General features: G+C 41.2%; 1 protein-coding gene across 1 annotated transcript in view; it reads right to left on the bottom strand.

Annotated features, from left to right (window-relative positions):
• The window catches only part of STK3 (serine/threonine kinase 3), a 283538-nt gene that overhangs the window by 124253 nt on the left and 137682 nt on the right, over positions 1-21603 (bottom strand). The window contains exon 8 of the mRNA XM_075353079.1: positions 3463-3588. Within this exon, the coding sequence (XP_075209194.1) occupies positions 3463-3588 (126 nt within the window). The remainder of the gene's footprint in view (positions 1-3462; positions 3589-21603) is intronic.

The raw sequence follows: 21603 nt of genomic DNA, 5'->3' as shown, positions 1-21603 counted from the left end.
GTTGTCAGCATCTTTTTGGCAAAAGGAGTTGATGAAGGAGTTGATGAATGTAATGGTGCATTTAGACCAGTGGTTCCCAAACCTCAGCCCTCACGACCCTAAAAGCTTATGCGTTAAGGATTTCCTTAGTATTTCACAGGTGAGAAAAAATGTGGCAACTTTTCACGTCTTGATGATGAGGATGACTCCAGCACCTATGTAAAATGCTAAGGAAATCCTGACTGGCGTTTGATTTAGGCAAATAGATCATTGGCGAATACTCGTCCCTGATATTCGACTCGTGTAAACATGTCAAGTATCACCTGATGAACGGGCAGACCGTTCATTCATGGGGTAACAGGATCGTTTATTGCCCCATGTAAGCAAAGGATGTGCTGCCGATAACATGATACTTTATGGGGACGGAACAGCCGCATTAGTGATGCCTCTATTGATATCAGCCTACAATCTACCGTAACCCTCAGTCCACCATAGCACCGCACGACCATCCCCACCCACACCTACTGTATCCTCACCCATCCCCTGAACACTGCCAGCCCTCGCGGGCAGAGACCTCTCTCCTCCTGTGTGTGCCTTGTATTATTCATGAATATTGTACCTGTCTATGTATGCCCCTTTTTCACATGTAAAATGCCATAGAATAAATGGCGCTGTAATAATAATATTTTTATTGGACTGCGTAAACTTGTGTATAGTCATTCTGCGCTTAATGACCCAACGTTGGGCCAGCTATATGCACTATTAAAGGGAATCTGTCACCAGGTTTTTGCCCCCCCATCTGAGAGCAGCATAATGTAGAGACAGAGACCCTGATTCCAGCGATGTGTCACTTACTGAGCTGTTGGCTGTCATTTTGATAAAATCAATGTTTTCTCTGCTGCAGATCTAGCAGTTATATCCAGCTCATGAATATGCTGGACTACCTGGCAGCACACCAAGTAGTCCTGTAATGATAAATTCACTGTTTAATCAGTAGTAGATTAACAAAATCTAAATTGCAAAAACCTGGCAACAGAGTCCCTTTAAAGTGCCCATTGGCTTCAATGTAGGTAGATATTGGTTCCCTGGCTATGACACATGGTAAGTAAAGGTTGATTTACAGATTTTCTTTTTAAAAGTGTATAGGTATTCGATGACCCAAGTGTAGCAGCTGCTGCGGCAAAGCACTTTTGCATAAAAGCTGTGCTGCAGCATCCGGTAACAGCACTTACACTGAAAATTGCACTGATAGCTGAAAATATACTGTAATTGGAAAAGGGTCTGGAAAAGGGTCTGGAAAAGGGTCTGGAAAAGGGTCTGGAAAAGGGTCTGGAAAAGGGTCTGGAAAAGGGTCTGGAAAAGGGTCTGGAAAAGGGTCTGGAAAAGGGTCTGGAAAAGGGTCTGGAAAAGGGTCTGGAAAAGGGTCTGGAAAAGGGTCTGGAAAAGGGTCTGGAAAAGGGTCTGGAAAAGGGTCTGGAAAAGGGTCTGGAAAAGGGTCTGGAAAAGGGTCTGGAAAAGGGTCTGGAAAAGGGTCTGGAAAAGGGTCTGGAAAAGGGTCTGGAAAAGGGTCTGGAAAAGGGTCTGGAAAAGGGTCTGGAAAAGGGTCTGGAAAAGGGTCTGGAAAAGGGTCTGGAAAAGGGTCTGGAAAAGGGTCTGGAAAAGGGTCTGGAAAAGGGTCTGGAAAAGGGTCTGGAAAAGGGTCTGGAAAAGGGTCTGGAAAAGGGTCTGGAAAAGGGTCTGGAAAAGGGTCTGGAAAAGGGTCTGGAAAAGGGTCTGGAAAAGGGTCTGGAAAAGGGTCTGGAAAAGGGTCTGGAAAAGGGTCTGCGGTGGGAACGGATCAGTATATGCTCACTGGCAATTCCTTGCTGCCGCTTTGGGAGGGTAACATGCAGGCATGGGGTGTTGGGGATACAAGCAAATTATGTCAACTATTTTTATGTCTACATGAAGCCATTCTGAAAAGTTGCTTAGGCTGAGTTCACATGTCCTGTAATCATCCATTAGAATGGATCCAGCAGAGATCTGTTGGCAAAAATGCTTTGTAAACACAACTTTTTTGTCCTTTGTTAAATAAATGATTTCTTCTGGATCCATTTTTTTTTTTAACATTAGACTATGGAGAACAGATCCATTAAGGGGTTGCTATTTATCTTCCATTGAAACGGATCCGCTAAGGAAAAAATGGAAGTTACAAATGCAAGGAAAAAAGATGACTAAAAAGCAATCCATTAACGGATCTGTTTTCCATAGACTCCAATGTTAAAAAGAAAAAAAACAAAACAAAAAGAATCTGGCAGAAATCAATAATTGAACGGACACAAATTTTTTTTGCCAATGGATCTCTGCAAGATCCGTTCTAATGGATGATAATTATAGGACACTTAAACTCAGCCTAAGGCTATGTGCACACGCGGCAGGTTTGTTGCAAATATTTTCTGCACCAGATCTGCACGCTGTGGCAAAAGACACCATCAAAACCAGATACGGTTTTTTGGGTCATCAATAAAGTCAATGAATTGAAGTCACTGGGTGAAAAAATGCTGCTAAATCTGACCAATAATTGACATGCTGCCGATTTTTTTTCTGCATCAAAATCTGCACCAAAACTGCACCATGTGCACAGCAAGTCTAAAATCCCATAGACTTTGCTGGCTTCGGAGAGACATGGAGATTTTGATGCAGATTTTAAAAAAAAAAAAAAAAAACCATCAAGAACAGCAGCATGTGCACAGTGCCTTTACTGTGAAGTACCTGAGCATGGTCTATAATACCAGTAGTGATATTTCTTAATGTAATGAAGAGTAAAAACAATAAATAATAAGATTGAGAAAAAAAAAAGTAACAACTAAACATTTGAAAAGCCGGCAGGACGGAAAATCACACATTGAAGATACACAAGCACGCGCCATGATTTGCAATCACATAGCTACAAGCCTGTCCAGCTTTTTTGATGTTACTTTGTGCAGAACTGGGTATGTCAGCTTTTTCCTGACTACCTCCACAATGCACGGCATTACCAACACAAACATAATGACTACATTTCCTAACAATGAAACTGTATCCTCTTGAAGTGCACAGTTATCTGGATTAGAGGACATGGTTGTTGCTGATGATGATGCAGATCATCCTGCTGATTAATCCCACTGACATTGTGCCAGGAACCGTTCCCTACATGCCGGCTGCTCGGTAGCAGAACCCTATTCTGAAATGACGGGTACGAGCTATGCAGGCAGATTTCTGGCTTCATTTCTCAGGACCAGGTTTTGTGTTTGTATACTGCTGCACCTATATAAATAATTCCATGTGAGTTGCTGTACGCTGGAAAACCTAGGAAAGATTTTACAAAAATGGGCAGAAAATATATTCCCTCATCAATATACAAACAGGGAATTGCAGAGCATGCTGTACACGTCCAAAAACAGGATCACTATGAAAAAAATAAGTGTCAACATATTAATTTCATCCAAGATTATTAAGACTTACTGAATTTTCATCCTCCTCCTCGAGTTCTCTTTGCTGTTCCTCGTGTCTTTTCGCCTTGATATCCATCGCTTCTGTAATGAGGTCTCGGAGAATGGACACTGGTTTAGCATTTTTGATAAATGTGTGCTGTATGGACAAAAATGGACATTTATTATTACAAAATAAACTAAATAGATTAATTTTAATTATCAAAGTAAAGAAAAATAACAGCAAAACAATATAAACCAATAGAACACCGCATATGAGCAGACTGCACACTGACAATATATATATACACACACACACACACACACACATATACGGTATATATACAGTGCCTACAAGCAGTATTCAACCCCCTGCAGATTTAGCAGGTTTACACATTCGGAATTAACTTGGCATTGTGACATTTGGACTGTAGATCAGCCTGGAAGTGTGAAATGCACTGCAGCAAAAAAGAATGTTATTTCTTTATTTTTTATTTTTTTTTTAAATTGTGAAAAAAGTTTATTCAGAGGGTCATTTATTATTAAACCCCTCAAACCACCAGAATTCTGTTTGGTTCCCCTAAAGTATTAAGAAGTATTTCAGGCACAAAGAACAATGAGCTTCACATGTTTGGATTAATTATCTCTTTTTCCAGCTTTTTCTGACTAATTAAGACCCTCCCCAAACTTGTGAACAGCACTCATACTTGGTCAACATGGGAAAGACAAAAGGAGCATTCCAAGGCCATCAGAGACAAGATCGTGGAGGGTCACAAGGCTGGCAAGGGGTACAAAACCCTTTCCAAGGAGTTGGGCCTACCTGTCTCCACTGTTGGGAGCATCATCCGGAAGTGGAAGGCTTATGGAACTACTGTTAGCCTTCCACGGCCTGGACAGCCTTTGAAAGTTTCCACCCGTGCCGAGGCCAGGCTTGTCCGAAGAGTCAAGGCTAACCCAAGGACAACAAGGAAGGAGCTCCGGGAAGATCTCATGGCAGTGGGGACATTTGTTTCAGTCAATACCATAAGTAACGTACTCCACCGCAATGGTCTCCGTTCCAGACGAGCCCGTAAGGTACCTTTACTTTCAAAGCGTCATGTCAAGGCTCGTCTACAGTTTGCTCATGATCACTTGGAGGACTCTGAGACAGACTGGTTCAAGGTTCTCTGGTCTGATGAGACCAAGATCGAGATCTTTGGTGCCAACCACACACGTGACGTTTGGAGACTGGATGGCACTGCATACGACCCCAAGAATACCATCCCTACAGTCAAGCATGGTGGTGGCAGCATCATGCTGTGGGGCTGTTTCTCAGCCAAGGGGCCTGGCCATCTGGTCCGCATCCATGGGAAGATGGATAGCACGGCCTACCTGGAGATTTTGGCCAAGAACCTCCGCTCCTCCATCAAGGATCTTAAGATGAGTCGTCATTTCATCATCCAACAAGACAACGACCCAAAGGACACAGCCAAGAAAACCAAGGCCTGGTTCCAGAGGGAAAAAATCAAGGTGTTGTAGTGGCCTAGTCAGTCTCCTGACCTTAACCCAATTGAAAACTTGTGGAAGGAGCTCAAGATTAAAGTCCACATGAGACACCCAAAGAACCTAGATAACTTGGAGAAGATCTGCATGGAGGAGTGGGCCAAGATAACTCCAGAGACCTGTGCCGGCCTGATCAGGTCTTATAAAAGACGATTATTAGCTGTAATTGCAAACAAGGGTTATTCCACAAAATATTAAACCTAGGGGTTGAATAATAATTGACCCACACTTGTATGTTGAAAATTTATTAAAATTTAACTGAGCAACATAACTTGTTGGTTTGTAAGATTTATGCATCTGTTAATAAATCCTGCTCTTGTTTGAAGTTTGCAGGCTCTAACTTATTTGCATCTTATCAAACCTGCTAAATCTGCAGGGGGTTGAATACTACTTGTAGGCACTCTCTCTCTCTCTCTCTATATATATATATATATATATATAACTATATATATATTAATTACAATATATATTACAATATATATATTTTATATATATATATATATATATATATATAACTATATATATATTAATTACAATATATATTACAATATATATATTATATATATATATATTATATCTATCTATCTATCTATCTATATATCTATCAGTGTACTGACCACTAAAACAATGCAACATGGAGAGTAAAGACTAAGGCTGCTTTCACACCTCCGGTTTCTGCAATGCGGCACAATCCGGCACTTTGCAGGAAAATCGCAACGGGTTTTTTTTTGCTGCCGGTTGCGTTTTTTCTGCATAGACTTTAATTAGTGCCGCAAGGCCTTGCGTTCCATCTGGTTTTTGCCACATGCGGCAGATTTAGCCGATGCGGCGGCCAGATTGAACGTTGTCTGGCACGTTTTTTCGTGCGGCAGAAAAAACCGCATCGCGCCGCATTCAGCCGATATGGCGCATTTTTCAATGCATGCCTATGGCAGCCGGATGCGGCGCGATGCGGCAATAACCGCATCCGGCCACCACATGCGGTTTTTGCCACTGCGCATGCTCAGTAGCATGCCGCAAGCGGCAAAAAACAGACTGGCCGCAAAGGAAAGACTTATGCAAAGGATGCGATGTGTTCACCGCATCCGTTGCATAGCTTGCACAGCCGGATTGAGCCGCAGAGCTCAAGCCGGATGTGTGAAAGCAGCCTTATACGCAAACGAAAAATGGATCCAGCACAGTGAGAAAGTAGCAACAGTTCTGTTCAGTATTTTGTATTAGTATCAATAATTCAAAGTTAGGAGTGGTTCGTGAGCAGACGTCGTATATAAAGAGAAGATTGCATTTCATCTGAGTTTTCGCTTGAAAATATTGATGTACTCTCACTTCAGCCAAAGACATAAGGCAGCCAACAGATCTACAGTTTACATACACTATCAAAAAACACACATCTGCAGGTTTTTCTCACTATCTGACATGAAATCAGAATAAACCTTTCCCATTTTAGGTCAAATCAGGAACCAAAATTATTTATATTTTCCAAATGTCAGAATAATGAGAGAGAGAATGTTTTAAGGCATTTTTATTACTTTCTGCAAAGTCAAAAGTTTACATACACATAGTACTATTCCTTTAAACAATGTAGGACAGCCCATATGATGATGTCATGTCTTTGGAAGCTTCTGATAGGTTTATTGGCAACATCTGAGTTAGAGACAAACCTGTGGATGTATTTTAATGCACACCTGAAACACACGGCTTCTTTGTAGAGCATCATGGGAAAGTCAAAAGAAACCAGCTAAAATCTCAGGAAGAGAATTGTGGACTTGCACACGCCTGGTTCATCCTTGGGTGCAATCTTCAGATACCTGAAGGTGTCTTGTTTATATGTACTAATAATTATACGCAAACAAGATGGGAATGTCCAGCCATCATACCGCTCAGGAAGGAGACGGTTCTGTGTACCAGGAATGAACGTGCTTTGGTCAGACATGTGAATATCAACCCAAGAACAAAAGCAAAAAGACCTTGTGAACATGCTGGTGGAAGCTGGTAAGATTGTGTGTCATTATCCACAGTGAAAAGAGTACTGAACCAACATGGGCTAAAAGGCCACTGTGCCAGGAAGAAGCAATTACTCTAAAAGAAACCTAAAAAAGCTAAATTAATGTTTGCAAATGCACACAGGAACACAGACCTTATTTTTTGGAGACATGTCCTGTGGTCTGACGAAACTAAAATTGAACTGTTTGGCCATAATGACCATCGTTACATTTGGAGGAAGAAGAGAGAAGCTTTGAAGCCCAAGAACACCATCCCTACTGTGAAACACAGGGGTGGTAGCATGTTGTGAGGTTGTTCTGCTGCAGGAGAGACTGGTGCACTTCACAAAATAGATGGCATCATGAGGAAAGAAGATTATTGGCAACACTGAAGCAATATCTGAAGACATCAGCCAGGAACTTAAAGCTTGGGCAGAAATGGACAATGACCCGAAGCATACTGCCAAACTGGTTAGAAAGTGGCTTAAGGATAACAAAGTCAATGTTTTGGAGCGGCCATCACAAATCCCTGATCTTAATCCTATTGAAAATTTACGGGCAAAGCTAAAAATCCCAGTGTGAGCAAGGCGACCTACAAACATGGCTCAGTTACACCAGTTCTGTCAGGAGGAATGGGCCCCACTTCCTACCAACTAGCCTTGTATTCTTGGTAGCTTGTGGAAGAAGATCCAAAATGTTTCACACGAGTCATGCAGTTTAAGAGCAATGGTACCAAATACTAATGAAATGCATGTAAACGTTTGAATTTGTAGAAAGTAATAAAAATACCTTAAAACATTCTCTCTCTCATTATTCTGGCATTTGGCAAATATAAATAATTTTGATAATCCTATTTAAAACGGGAAAGATTTATTCTGATTCTGATTTCATGTCATACAGTAAGAAAAACATGCAGATGTGTATTTTTAGAAAGTATGTAAACCTCTGGTTTCAACAGTATGTGTGTACAATATATATATATATATATATATATATATATATATATATATATATATATATATATATATATATGTGTGTGTGTAAAAAATGAGGTTTATTGTACTAACACAAAATGTGCAATCCGCATTTAAACAAAATTTAACCGATGCAAAAGTATGGGCACCTCAACATAAAAGTGACATTAATATTTTGTAGATCTGCCTTTTGCAAAAATCACAGCCTCTAGTCACTTCCTGTAGCTTTTAATGAGCTCTTGGATGAAGGTATATTTGACCATTCCTGTTTACAAAACAATTCCAGTTCAGTTAAGTTTGATGGTTGCCGAGTATGGACAGGCGCTTCAAATCATCCCACAGATTTTCAATGATATTCAGGTCTGGGGACTGGGAAGGCCATTCCAGAACATTGTAATTGTACCTCTGCATGAATCCCTGAGTAGATTTGGAGCGGTGTTTTGGATCATTGTCTTGCTGAAATATCCATCCCCTGCGTAACTTCAACTTCGTCACTGATTCTTGCACATTATTGTCAAGAATCTGCTGATACTGAGTTGAATCCATGCGACCCTCAACTTTAGCAAGATTCCCAGTGCCGGCATTGGCCACACAGCCCCAAAGCATGATGGAACCTCCACCAAATTTTACTGTGGGTAGCAAGTGCTTTTCTTGGAATGCCGTATTTTTTTGCCTCCATGCATAACGCCTTTTTGTATGACCAAACAACTCAATCTTTGTTTCATCAGTCCACAGGACCTTCTTCCAAAATGTAACTGGCTTGTCCATTTGTGCTTTTGCATACCTCAGGCAACTCTGTTTGTGGCATGCTTGCAGAAACTGCTTCTTTCGCATCACTCTCCCATACAGATTCTCCTTGTGCAACGTGCGCTGTATTGTTGACCAATGCACATTGACACTATCTGCAGCAATATGATGCTGCAGGTCTTTGGAGGTGGTCTGTGGATTGTCCTTGACTGTTCTCACCATTCTTCTTCTCTGCCTTTCTGATATTTTTCTTGGCCTGCCACTTCTGGGCTTAACAAGAACTGTACCGGTGTTCTTCCATTTCCTTACGATGTTCCTCACAGTGGAAACTGACAGTTTAAATCTCTGAGACAACTTTTTGTATCCTTCCCCTGAACAACTATGTTGAATAATCTTTGTTTTCAGATCATTTGAGAGTTGTTTTGAGGAGCCCATGATGTCACTCTTCATTGGAGAATCAAATAGGAGAACAACTTGCAAGTGGCCACCTTAAATACCTTTTCTTATGATTGGATACACCTACCTATGAAGTTCAAAGCTCAATGAGGTTACAAAACCAATTTAGTGCTTTAGTAAGTCAGTAAAAAGTAGTTAGGAGTGTTCAAATCAAGAAATTGATGAGGGTGCCCATACTTTTGCACTGGTCAAATTGTGTTTAAAAGTGGATTGCACATTTTCTGTTAGTACAATAATATAATAATAATAATAATAATAATAATAATAATAATAATATAAATATATATATATATATATATATATATATACACACACACACACACACACACACACACACACACACACACACACGGTATACTATACAAGCGTGTATTTTGAAGGCTGAGGGATGCAAATAAGAGGCAGCATGAAGGTCGTTATTTCTAATGTTTATTTCCCCAAACTTGTGTTCCATGACTGTAAGCGTGGAGAATCTGTAACCTGAGCCAAAGAGCAGGGGGGAAAAAAATGATAATATCTTCTGTAAACAAGGAAAAGGCTTAATTTGAGTCATTTCCAAAATATCTTTAAACCAAATTAAACTACAATTAGCCCGTTTTCGAGGCAATGTAGTCATGCACATGTGTAACCCTACACTGTATACGTACAGCCGGCACAAACCTACATTAAGTGTAAACCTCCTGCTCCCGCTGGTATTAATGTTTGACCACTTCAAAAGGAGCCCACCGACTGCCAAAGGAGCGTGCACTTCATGCATTCATATACGGAACGGCTGTGCGGAGCTTGGGGAGGTTAGATGACTTCCCGGTGAATCTAGTTATAAAAAGTCTGTTTCATCAGATAGATTACACACTTAATAAAATATTTGTGAGGGCAGTGAAGATCGGCGATCATTATACATTTCCCACCGTTCTTTGATCAGCCGAGCAGGATATTTGGGGTAGAAAAAGGGTCTCTGTGATGAACTTTTGGTCGTACTGGCATAGAAAGCTATTAAAATGGAGTTCTGGAGTGAGATCAATCATGTAGCACTGATATTTAGTGTTGATGCTCTTTGCATCTTCGAGCATCAAAGTTGGCATTTGTCTACATAGGGAGGGTCTGAGGATTTACAGTAAAAGCAGAGACAATCTGTTGCATGAAATCCATTTTAAAGGGAATGTGTTACTTGGATTTATAAAACATTTTCTGCAATATCATGATCTGTGTTTTTATAAACAAAAAAAAAAATATTAAAATTAGTGATCCAACTAATTTGAGAAAGCCACCAGGTGAAACGTGCGTTGGGATGCTAGAGGTCTCCAGGGGGACTTCTCTCATCCACCATGGGGTCAGCTTATGCTATGATTATTGTATCTACACTTACTGAGTGGAATTTTTTTATGTCTCTTTACTGCAGTATTGAAGTGTATTGATGAATTTAGCTGATGTCATACCTCACCCAGTGTTTATTCACTTTAACATATGTCCCATATTTTGGAAGAGTTTTCCTCCTAAGATTCCCCTCCCCCACTGGGATTTATGTCTGACATTTCCTCTGTGAAGAAACCTGATCCATATTATTGCTGTTTAGAATTGCTATGTTCCTGTAATTTTGAATAAAATATTTATATTTTAGTGGATGTGTTACTTTAATTTTATCAAATTAGTAATCTTGCAATTTTCACACTGGCCACTGGGGCTTTTTTCGTTAGACCCAAACTTCATATTTTGAACTGGATCCTTATCACAGACAATGACAGGTTAGGCACGTTGCATATTTGCATGCAGTTACGCTGCGATCTGCACCGCAGTGTAACCGCATGCTTTCTGCGTCCCCAGCATAATCTATGAAGATTATGCAGGAGACGTGCGCACGTGGCGTATTAGAGCGCAGCCCTATTAGAGCGGCCCGAAGCGCGCCTTCTAAGAAGTTACATGTCACTTCTTTCCTGCACTCTGCCTGCATCCCCCGCTCTGTCTATGGGAGGAGCTGCAGTCAGAGCGCATGGAATCGGCTTTTTTTTTTTCACTACGGACTCTTTCTGCAGCGATTTGAAGCGCACGTGTGCTGTTAAAATCGCTGCAGAAATTTCTACAGGGACAAACGCTACGTGCGCACATAGCTTAACACCTCTGCACACAGCTGATTACACAGGATATCACAGCTCACCTCCTCCCCTCCCTTCACAATGACCTTTGCACATGCACATTAGACATGTCAATATAATTGAGTCACACTTTCCAAATTCACCAGTATTGTAGATGAGAGCAGTGGTGACGTGACCGCAAATATGCAAATCGCATACATTACGTTAGATGTCGACTAGTTGTGCTCAGCTTCTCTCAATTGACATGTATTGAAAGAAGCCAGCGACATCTAGTTGGATTGTGGCCGGAAATATCTACAGCATAGCCCTATTCTCAGGATTGCAGAGCGTCCCAGTATTTAAAGTGGCGAAACACTTAGTTTACCCCCTCAACACATATATATGCATACTGAGTTCAATGCATGTATTCTCAATGGGGAAAAAAAAATAGCTCATCTCATGGTAAAGAACAAGAGATCCGGTACATTGAAATCCAACACGGTAAATGCTTCGTTCCATCAAGATCAGCGGTCGAGGAGAGTTGGGACACTTGTATGAATGGTTGACAGGTCCAGTCGAGATCAGTGGGTTCATCTAATGTGTATGACCACCTCTATAGATACTGCAGTAGAGTATATCATAATTACATTCAGATGATGCATATTATCTGAGTGGTTAGAGATATTCAGTGTTCTGATAAAACTATGACTGCAGAGTTCTTAATGCTGAAGGCATGTTGTGCGCACGCTGTCCGGATTCACCGGTGTTGTTGGTGAGAGCAGTGGTGAAGTGAATGCAAGTATGCGATATGCATACATTCCGTCACATGCCAACTAGATGTGCTCGCCTTCTCTCAACTGACATGGACTAAAAGAATCCAGGCACGTCTAGTTGGAATGTGGCCGGAAATATGCAAATAGCACACATGCAGTCAAGTGACCGCCTGCTCTCAACGGCAATACTGGTGAATCCTGACAAAGTGTGAGACATATGCGGTCAGGTCTGTAATTACACAGAGTAACTAAAGACTGCTCACAAAAACAGACACCCCCTTTAAAGGCAAGATCACTGTCTGAGGTTTGGAACCAGCTAAACTTACTGGATCCCACCGTCCTATATCTTAGATCTTGTGCTATGTATAAAGACATAACTGCTCTGGTTTTCTCACACAGTTCTTGGCCACTTGATCTGGTGTAAAGTTGGGCTAGGGATATGGTTTATATACTACAGCACGTGTATAAAATTAGTGCCCACCCACAGCTCCTTGCAAAAGACATTTCCCCAAAGTATGCAAGCTTGCATTTTATTTTACTTTGCTTGTGACCTTTTTAGCTCATGAATCTAGTTCTAATAAAACTAAAATATATTACAGAATATATCTAAACCACAATATAATTCTATAGGGACAAGAATAAAATTGGAAGCAAAAAAGGGGCTCTTGCCGCTTGTGCCATACTTGGTCATACTAAATAAATAGTGCCTTGCGAAAGTATTGGGTCCCCTTGAATTTTACAACCTTTTCCCACATTTCAGGCTCCAAACATAAAGATAAAAATTGTTGAACAAAATTTTTTTGCTTATTTTAAACCTTTTTTTTTTAAAAAAAAAAAAAAAAAAAAACAAAAACTGAAAAGTGGGGCGTGTAATATTATTCGGCCCCGTTACTTTCAGTGCAGCAAATTCACTCCAGAAGTTCATTGAGGATCTCTGAATGATCCAATGTCGTCCTAAATGACTGATGATGATAAATATAAGCCACCTGTGTGTAATCAAGTCTCCGTATAAATAAATCTGCTCTGTGATAGTCTCAGTGCTCTGTTTAAAGCACTGAGAGCATCATGAAGACCAAGGAACACAACAGGTAGGTCTGTGATACTGTTGTGGAGAAGTTTAAAGCCGGATTTGGTTACAAAAAGATTTCCAAAACTTTAAACATCCCAAGGAGCACTGTGCAAGCGATCATAGTGAAATGGAAGGAGTATCATACCACTGCAAATGTACCAAGACCCGACCGTCCATCCAAACTTTCATCTCAAACAAGGAGAAGACTGATCAGAGATGCAGCCAAGAGGCCCATGATCACTCTGGATGAAGTGCAGAGATCTACAGCTGAGGTGGGAGAGTCAGTCCATAGGACAACAATCAGTCGTACACTGCACAAATCTGGCCTTAATGAAAAAGTGGCAAGGAGAAAGCCATTTCTCAAAAATATCCATAAAAAGTGTTGTTTAAAGTTTGCCATAAGCCACCTGGGAGACACCAAACGTGGAAGAAGGTGCTCTGGCCAGATGAAACCAAAAATCGAACTATTTGGGCACAATGCCAAACGATATGTTTGGCGTAAAAGCAACACAGCTCATCACCCTGAACACACCATCCCTCCTGTCAAACATGGTGGTGGCAGCATCATGGTTTGGGCCTGCTTTTCTTCAGCAGGGACAGTGAAGATGGTTAAAATTGATGGGAAGATGGATGGGGCCAAATACAGGACCATTCTTGAAGAAAACCTGTTGGAGTCTGCCAAAGGTCTGAGACTGGGACGGAGATTTGTCTTCCAACAAGACAATGTTCCCAAACATAAAACAAAATCTACAATGGAATAGTTCACAAATAAACCTATCCAGGTGTTAGAATGGCCAAGTCAAAGTCCAGACCTAAATCCAATCGATAATCTGTGGAAAGAGCTGAAAACTGCTGTTCACAAACGCTCTCCATCAAACCTCACTCAGCTCCAGCTGTTTGCAAAGGAAGAATGGGCAAGAATTTCAGTCTCTCAATGTGCGAAACTGATAGACACATATCCCAAGCAACTGCAGCTGTAATCACAGTAAAAGGTGGCGCTACAAACTATTAACCTAAAGGGGCCGAATAATATTGCACGTCCCAATTTTCAGTTATTTATTTTTTAAAAAAAGTTAAAAAACAGCAATAAATTCTGTTCAACTTCACAATTGTGTCCCACTTGTTGTTGATTCTTCACCATAACATTAAAATTTTTATCTTTATGTTTGAAGCCTGAAAAGTACGAGAGGAAGAGCTGTGGAGAATAAAGCGCAATAGGGTCTTACCCTTATAGGCACAGGGCAATAGACACGGGGAGCAAATATACTCACCAACTGTAGTTGTGACAGTCACAACTACTGTAATCGCATTTAAAAATGGATCCAGGCAGCGGCAACCCAAAGTGGCTGATAACAGAGAACAATTGTAGAAGAGGGTTTCTATACCGCGCCAATGATCACAAGTCTGTAAGTCGGATTGATGTGGCTTTATTGTAGCATAGGTCTACGCGTTTCAGGAGCTCTGCTCCCTTCCTCAGGACCATAGAAACTTTTGATATTATAGATTTTATATCATAGATTTTGATGTTGTTTCTATGGTCCTGAGGAAGGGAGCAGAGCTCCTGAAACGCGTAGGCCTATGCTACAATAAAGCCACATCAATCCGACTTCCAGACTTGTGATCATTGGCGCGGTATAGAAACCCTCTTCTACAATTGTTCTGTTATAAGCCTGAAATGTAGGAAGAGGTTGAAAAATTCAAGTGGGCTGAATACTTTCGCAAGGCACTGTAGTCCTGTAAGCAACAAAAGGTTATCGCCTGGGACTCTTAGGGCAACAAAGGACTTAAATCATCCACACCTAAGGTCGCCTGTAGTGTGTGTCCATTGAGCCGCTCTTTCTACTGGAAATTTCCACATAGCAAACACAAGACTTGCAATAATGTTAGATGTTACCCTCCGCCATGGAGAGCGGCGCATTCCACGCACTCGATGTCACTGACCTAGAAGAAGTCACTCGCGGGGCCAAGCTCCAGGATCTGTTAATCATTTGGGCAATCAGTGAATACCAGCACTTACAGAGCTGAGATTTATTTCATTTGGAATGCTTCCATCTTAAATCAGATATCTGAGTAACTAGCTCATAAAAGTTATTCAATACCAAAATAAGAAGTGTTATCTCCAGAAAGATGAGGGTTGTGATATGCGGTAATTTACAGCATCATGAAAGAATAGATTTTCAGGGCTTCAATGTGCAAAGGGAATTACAAAGGTTTCTGAGCTGCACGTGAACTTTTGAGACTGATCAGGTTAAATTTTAGTGGACAGCCCAAAATGAGCTACTGTTTTTTGGGGAATTTTTTTTTTTTTTTATGCAAAGGTCATGGCCTTGAGAATGTTCTCCTAGTTCATAATTTAAATATAGAGAACATCACATTTAAAAACATTTATCTGACGGGAGAATTTTTTCTCTTTTTGTAAATCCAGTTAAAGTAAATAATGCAGCCTGGGAAAAAAGGTATGCAGATTAGCTATCCTCTAGAACAGGGGTGGGAAACCTGCGGTACGCGGGCCGTATGCGTTCAGTGATGAGCTTTTCTGCACCCCCGGGCAGATTCCTGGAGCCGCAATGCTCTGGCCGACCGCCGGCGTTCTAAAACCCTATGTGCACTGCGGGGACGAGCATTCCGGAGTCACACTTTCTAGTGAATTGCGCGGGTCTCGCAAGACATCACCCAGCACGGCCGCACACTCTCTGTACAGGAGCGGGTCAGCTGAATGTATTTCTATGCAGCTGACCCGCTCCTGTCAGGAGAGTGTGCGGCCGTGCCAGGTGATGCGATGTGAGACCAGCCCGAGTCACTCGCAAGTGTGACTCTAGCGCCAAAGCGTTCTCTACTGAATGCTGCGTGAGCGTACCATTGGGTCCTCCCACTGGCCAGTGCCAGTGTGCTCAGGACTTACTTTGTGGGCGGGGTTAGTGCTCTGCACTTCCAACCCACAGAAGACAAGCAGCAGTTCACAACTTCCAGCGCTGTGTGAATCCACCCTCCGGTGCTGTGTGCCCCTGTGCTGGGTGTACAAACTGTGCTGTGCGCCAGCCATAGTGCTATGTGCCCCCTCCCCCAGTGCTGTGTCCCCTCTACAGAACTGTGTGCTACCCCCAGTGCTGTGTATCACCCCCAGTTTTGTCCATGTTCCCCTTTGCTGACCGTGCCCTCCAAGTGATGTCTGTGCTCCGCAAGTTAATTCAGTTTTCTCCAGTGCCCCCCAAATACTGTCCGTGCCCCCTATTGCTAACTGTGCTCCCCTTGTGATATCAAAGCCCCCCCTTGCGCTGTCCATGCCCCCCAGTGCTGCCCATGCCCTCCCCAGTGAGTTCCGTAACCCCCAGTTGTCTGTGCCCCCTAGTGATGTCTGTGCTCCGGAAGAGCTGTCCGTACCCCCCAGTGATGTCTATGCTCTCCCAGTGCTGTCCGTACCCCACTAGTGATGCTTGCGCCACAGTGAAGTTTGTGCCCCAACAGTGCTTTCCGTGCCCTCCAAGTGTTGTCCATGCCCCTCAGCAATATATATGCCTCCCAGTAATATATGCCCCAGCCCCTCCGGTAATGTACGTGCCCTCAGCCCCTCCCGTAATGTATGTGCCCTCAGCCCCTCTTTTGATGTATATGCCCTCATATACATCACAGGAGGGACTGGGGGCATATACATCACAATGGAGACGTTGAGGCTTATACATCACAGTGGAGGGTCTGGGGGCATACATATCACAGGAGGGGTTGGAGGCATACATATCACAGGAGGGGCTGGGGGTATATATATCACATGATGAGCTGGGGGTATATACAGCACAGGAGGGGCTGGGGCATATACATGCTGTCAGCCAGCACAGCTCACATCGTAGCCAGCCCAGCCCCGACTGCAGCATCGCCATACTCCACAACCTCCCCTGCCTCCTGTGACCCCACTACAGCACCGCTGCCGCCCCCCTGCATCTTATAAAATGAAAAATACAGTATGTTGGACAGAAATTTACAAAGGAGGCATGAACAAATCAAATAATGGGGAGGGTACACACCAATCACAGAATTATAAGGGGGTCTAGTACCATTTTATTTTTTAATGCCTTTTGTGGAGAGTCTATAGATAAGCTGGAGCACCCTCCCCATTATTGAGACAGGGACACTTTTACCCATTATTTTTAATAAAAGAAAATAGAGTGTGTGTGTGTGTGTGTGTGTGTGTGTGTGTGTGTGTGTGTGTGTGTGTGTGTGTGTGTCCTTTTGAAATTGTTAGTGTGTTCTACCACACGTAAAAAAAAAAAAATTCACAGTGGTTTGTAATAATTGCCCCAGTAAACCACAAGACTACATGATTCAGTAAACAGTAATATGCCCAGAAAGCCATAACCATATAGTAGATAGTAGTGATTTACTTTATTACTCCATAAATGTACTAAAACACTTTTAAAGTCCACATCGCTGAGAGCCCAACATTGAAATTACAACCCAGTGTAGAAAACAGGTTGTAAAACAGCACAAACAAGCAACAATCAGCACCGGAGCCGCGGGAAGACAATAACACTAGTAAAGGGTTCTGTAAAGCTACGCTAATAATGAAGCCAGTCAGGTAGGGGGAGGGGGAGTAAGAAGGAGGAGAGGGAGAAGAGATTTTTAACGGATTCTACGTGGTCCGTTTTTTCGCCGAACACAAAAAACGTTACATTCTGCGCTGCTTCCACCTGGCGGACAGTCATTCAATGACTGATCAGTCGCGAGACAGATGCAACGCAATGCCATCAGTCGCAATCTGTCGTTAATACAAGTCTATGCGGGAAAAAACTGAATCTTGTTAAATATTTTGCAGGATACCGTATTTTCTCAAGGCGACGGATTGTGACTGATGGAAAAAGACTGATGTGTGAAAGCAGCCTAAGTCCCCTTAACCCTGTCATACACTCTTAACTCCTTCACGACCATGGACGGAACTTTCCGTCATGGATCGTGTCCTGGTAAGCCCCGCCCCCTGGCTCGGGCAGGCGGCGTGGATCGGCACACATATCAGCTGTTTTCAACAGCTGACATGTGTGCCTACATGTTCCGAGTGGAATCGCATTCCACCCGGAACATTAACCCCTTAGATCTCGCTGCCAAAGTCTGGCAGCGAGATCTATATGCGCGCGGCCATGTTTTTTACTTACCGCCGCCCCCTCCGGACGTCACGTGAGTGATCACGTGACGTTCGGTGGTTGCCATCGTAGCACAGGGTCATGTGATGACGCCTGCTGCTACTAAGTTTCACTTTCCTTTTTCCTCGGCACGGAGCAGAGGAAAAAAGAAAGTGACTATTTCTGCTGTTTACAGCGGTATAGCTGTGATCAGCAGATAGCGATCAGCAATCGGATTGCTGATCGCTATAGCCCCCTAGGGGGACTAGTAAAATAAAATAAAAAAAAGTAAAAAAAAGTTTTAAAACATTTAAAAAAAAAACAAAAAACCTAAAAGTTCAAATCACCCCCCTTTCCCCCCACTGAAAATTAAAGGGTTAAAAAAAAAATAAATATACACATATTTGGCATCGCCGCATTCAGAAATGCTCGATCTATCAAAATATAAAATCAATTAATCTAATTGGTAAACGGCGTAGTGGCAAAAAAATTCCAAACGCCAAAATTACGTTTTTTGGTCGCCGCAAGTTTTACGCAAAATGCAATAACAGGCGATCAAAACATAGCATCTGCGCAAAAATGTTACCATTATAAACGTCAGCTCGAGACGCAAAAAATAAGCCGTCACTGAGCCATAGATCCCAAAAAATGAGAACTCTACGGGTTTCGGAAAATGGCGCAAAACGTACGCCACTTTTATTGGACAAGCTTGTGAATTTTTTTAACCCCTTAGATACAAGTAAACCTATACATGTTTGGTGTCTACAAACTCGCACCGACCTCAGGCATCATACCCACACATCAGTTTTACCATATAGTGAACAATGTGAATAAAACATCCCAAAAACTATTGTGCCATCACACTTTTTTTGCAATTTTTCCACACTTGGAATTTTTGTTGTTGCTTTCCAGTACACCATATGGTAAAACTTATGGTTTCATTTAAAAGTACAACTTGTCCTGCAAAAAACAAGCCCTCATATGGCAAGATTGACGGAAAAATAAAAAAAAAGTTACGGCTCTCGGAAGAAGGGGAGCAAAAAACAAAAACACAAAAACGGAAAGTGCCCCGGGGCTGAAGGGGTTAACCATTTACCGAACTTGTGGCGCCATCTTGTGCCCGAACCTACTGACTGGCAGGAAGTCAGAAGTTGCATCACAAGCTCTCAATACATCTGAGTGAGAGATGAGACTCTCATAGACTTGTATTGAGTTATGACCTCAGGTGGAGCTGATGGCAGGTCACCAATCATAGGAGACTGACAGGAGTGACAGTGATAGAAGGTGAAGCCGCCAGAAGGTGAGTAGAAGACAGGGCTCAGGGAACTAGGATTTCAAGCACCATTCCAGAGGTGAAATAAAAAAAAACACTGAAGTGGGGCTTTAACCTCAGGAGCCAACTTTATTCTGCTGCCAGTAAGATTACAACAATACCAGCATTGTTTAAGGCTTTGTGCACACTTTGCGTTTTTTCATGCGTTTCCGCAGCGTTTTAATGCCAAAATGCATGCGTTTTGATTTTCAAGCAAAGTCTATGGGAAATTGTGATTTCTTGTGCGCACTTTGTTGTTCAAAACGCAGCGTTTCAGTTGCAGAAAATTTGGCAAAAACTCAGCGTTTAACCCTAGAACGCATACCTGGGGCCTCGCAGGCCTGCTAGGTTACTTGTTTTCTATGGTAGATTTCTATGGTTGCGCGTTCTAGGGTTAAAGAAGCAGCATGTCAATTGTTTTTGCCATTTTGGCAGCGCTTTGCTAACATTAGAGTCAATGAGAAGTTTCAAAACGCAGCCTGAATCAAAATCCCAGCGTTTTACATGCTTTCTGGATGCAGAAAACATGTTTTTTTGACAAAAGAACCGCATGCGTTTTTTATTTTATAATAAGGGAATGATATGATCCCTTTACAAACACACATAGTCCGACAATTAAATTAATGAAAATCCATAATTCAACGTTATTTTATGCATAAATATTAAAAAACAGTTATAATTTTAATAAAATTAGCTATTTTGTGTATGATTTAACTCATATTTGTTATCATTTTTTCCGTTTTTTTCATAGTGTTTGAATGTTTAAACTTTATTTAGTAGTGTATTTGTATTCAAAACACATCTGACTTTAAGCAAGGAAAAAGCATGTAAAACGCGGTAAAAACGCGGTAAAAATGCAAGTGTATTGTTAGCGTTATTGTGGTCAAAACCAAATTTGAGAAAGACCATTTCTGCCAGAGGATGCGTTTACAACTGCAAAAAACTCAACGCAAAGTGCGCACGTGGTCTAATTCAGGTTTTACTATTTTTGTATCATGAATGCTCTGCATGAAGAGATTAATTTGTTTTTGTGTGACCATATTCTGAGAGCCGTATGTTTTACAATGTTCCTCCACTGGAGCTGTAGGAGGGCTTAGTTTTTGCATGACACAATGTTGTTTTCAGCTGTTCCATTTTCTGATACAACCATTTTTATTACACTTTTTTTGTTGCACAAAAGAAACAAAAATTCTGGACTTTATTATTTTAAAACAACAGCGCATTATTCCATGTAATTGGCATTAACTTTATTCTGGAGGTTGATATGATACCCTAATTTACATAACTTTTTTATGGGTGTTTGCCATACTATGAAACCCATACTTTTTTTTTATTTTACCATAGGCAGTTGTGTGAGAATTTTGGGTTTTTTTCTGCCATATGAGCTATAGCTTTAACTGAGGCCATTTTTGGTTACAAATAACTTTTTGATCACTTTGAATTAATAATTATTTTTTTTTAGGGCTGGATGGGAAAAATTCAGCAATTCTTGTATTTTTTTTTTTTTGGTATTACTCTCTTTATATGTTCATCATGCAGCGTAAATAACAGTAACGTTTTATATTTCAGGTCTATACAGTTATAATGATGTGCAGTGAGTGAGTATATAAAAAAAATAATATATATATATATATATATATATATATATATATATATATATATATACACACACATATACACACACATATACATTGTATATATATATATATATATATATATATATATATATATACACACTAAACACACACACACAGTTGTATATATTTATATAGTTATATAATTTTTCTAACTACTCTTACACAAGAAAATCACTTTTCATAAATTTGTGTCATGTTCTGAGAGCCATAGTTTTCAGTTGTATGGCTGAATTAGAGCATGTCGTCTGCACAAGTTTTAATATTTATTGATGCCATTTGGGGCATATACAATTTTCTAAATCACTTTTTTTTATTTCACCATGTAGGCGAAATAATGACGTAGTGTTATAATACGTGTCCATGAGGACGCAGCAATACCAAATATGTGACAATTATTTATTCCTAGAGTAAACCATTATTTTATTTGGAAAAATCAGAGGGAAGGGTAGGGTTTTGTTTTGTTTTTTTTGGGGGTTTTTTTTTTACAATATTTAGTAGTCTCACAA

The sequence above is a fragment of the Anomaloglossus baeobatrachus genome, chromosome 6 (genome assembly GCF_048569485.1).
Source record: "Anomaloglossus baeobatrachus isolate aAnoBae1 chromosome 6, aAnoBae1.hap1, whole genome shotgun sequence".
In the NCBI taxonomy this organism is placed as follows: Eukaryota; Metazoa; Chordata; class Amphibia; order Anura; family Aromobatidae; genus Anomaloglossus; species Anomaloglossus baeobatrachus.
Note: the sequence above shows the minus strand (reverse complement) of the source record. Positions and strands in the feature narration are given on the sequence as shown.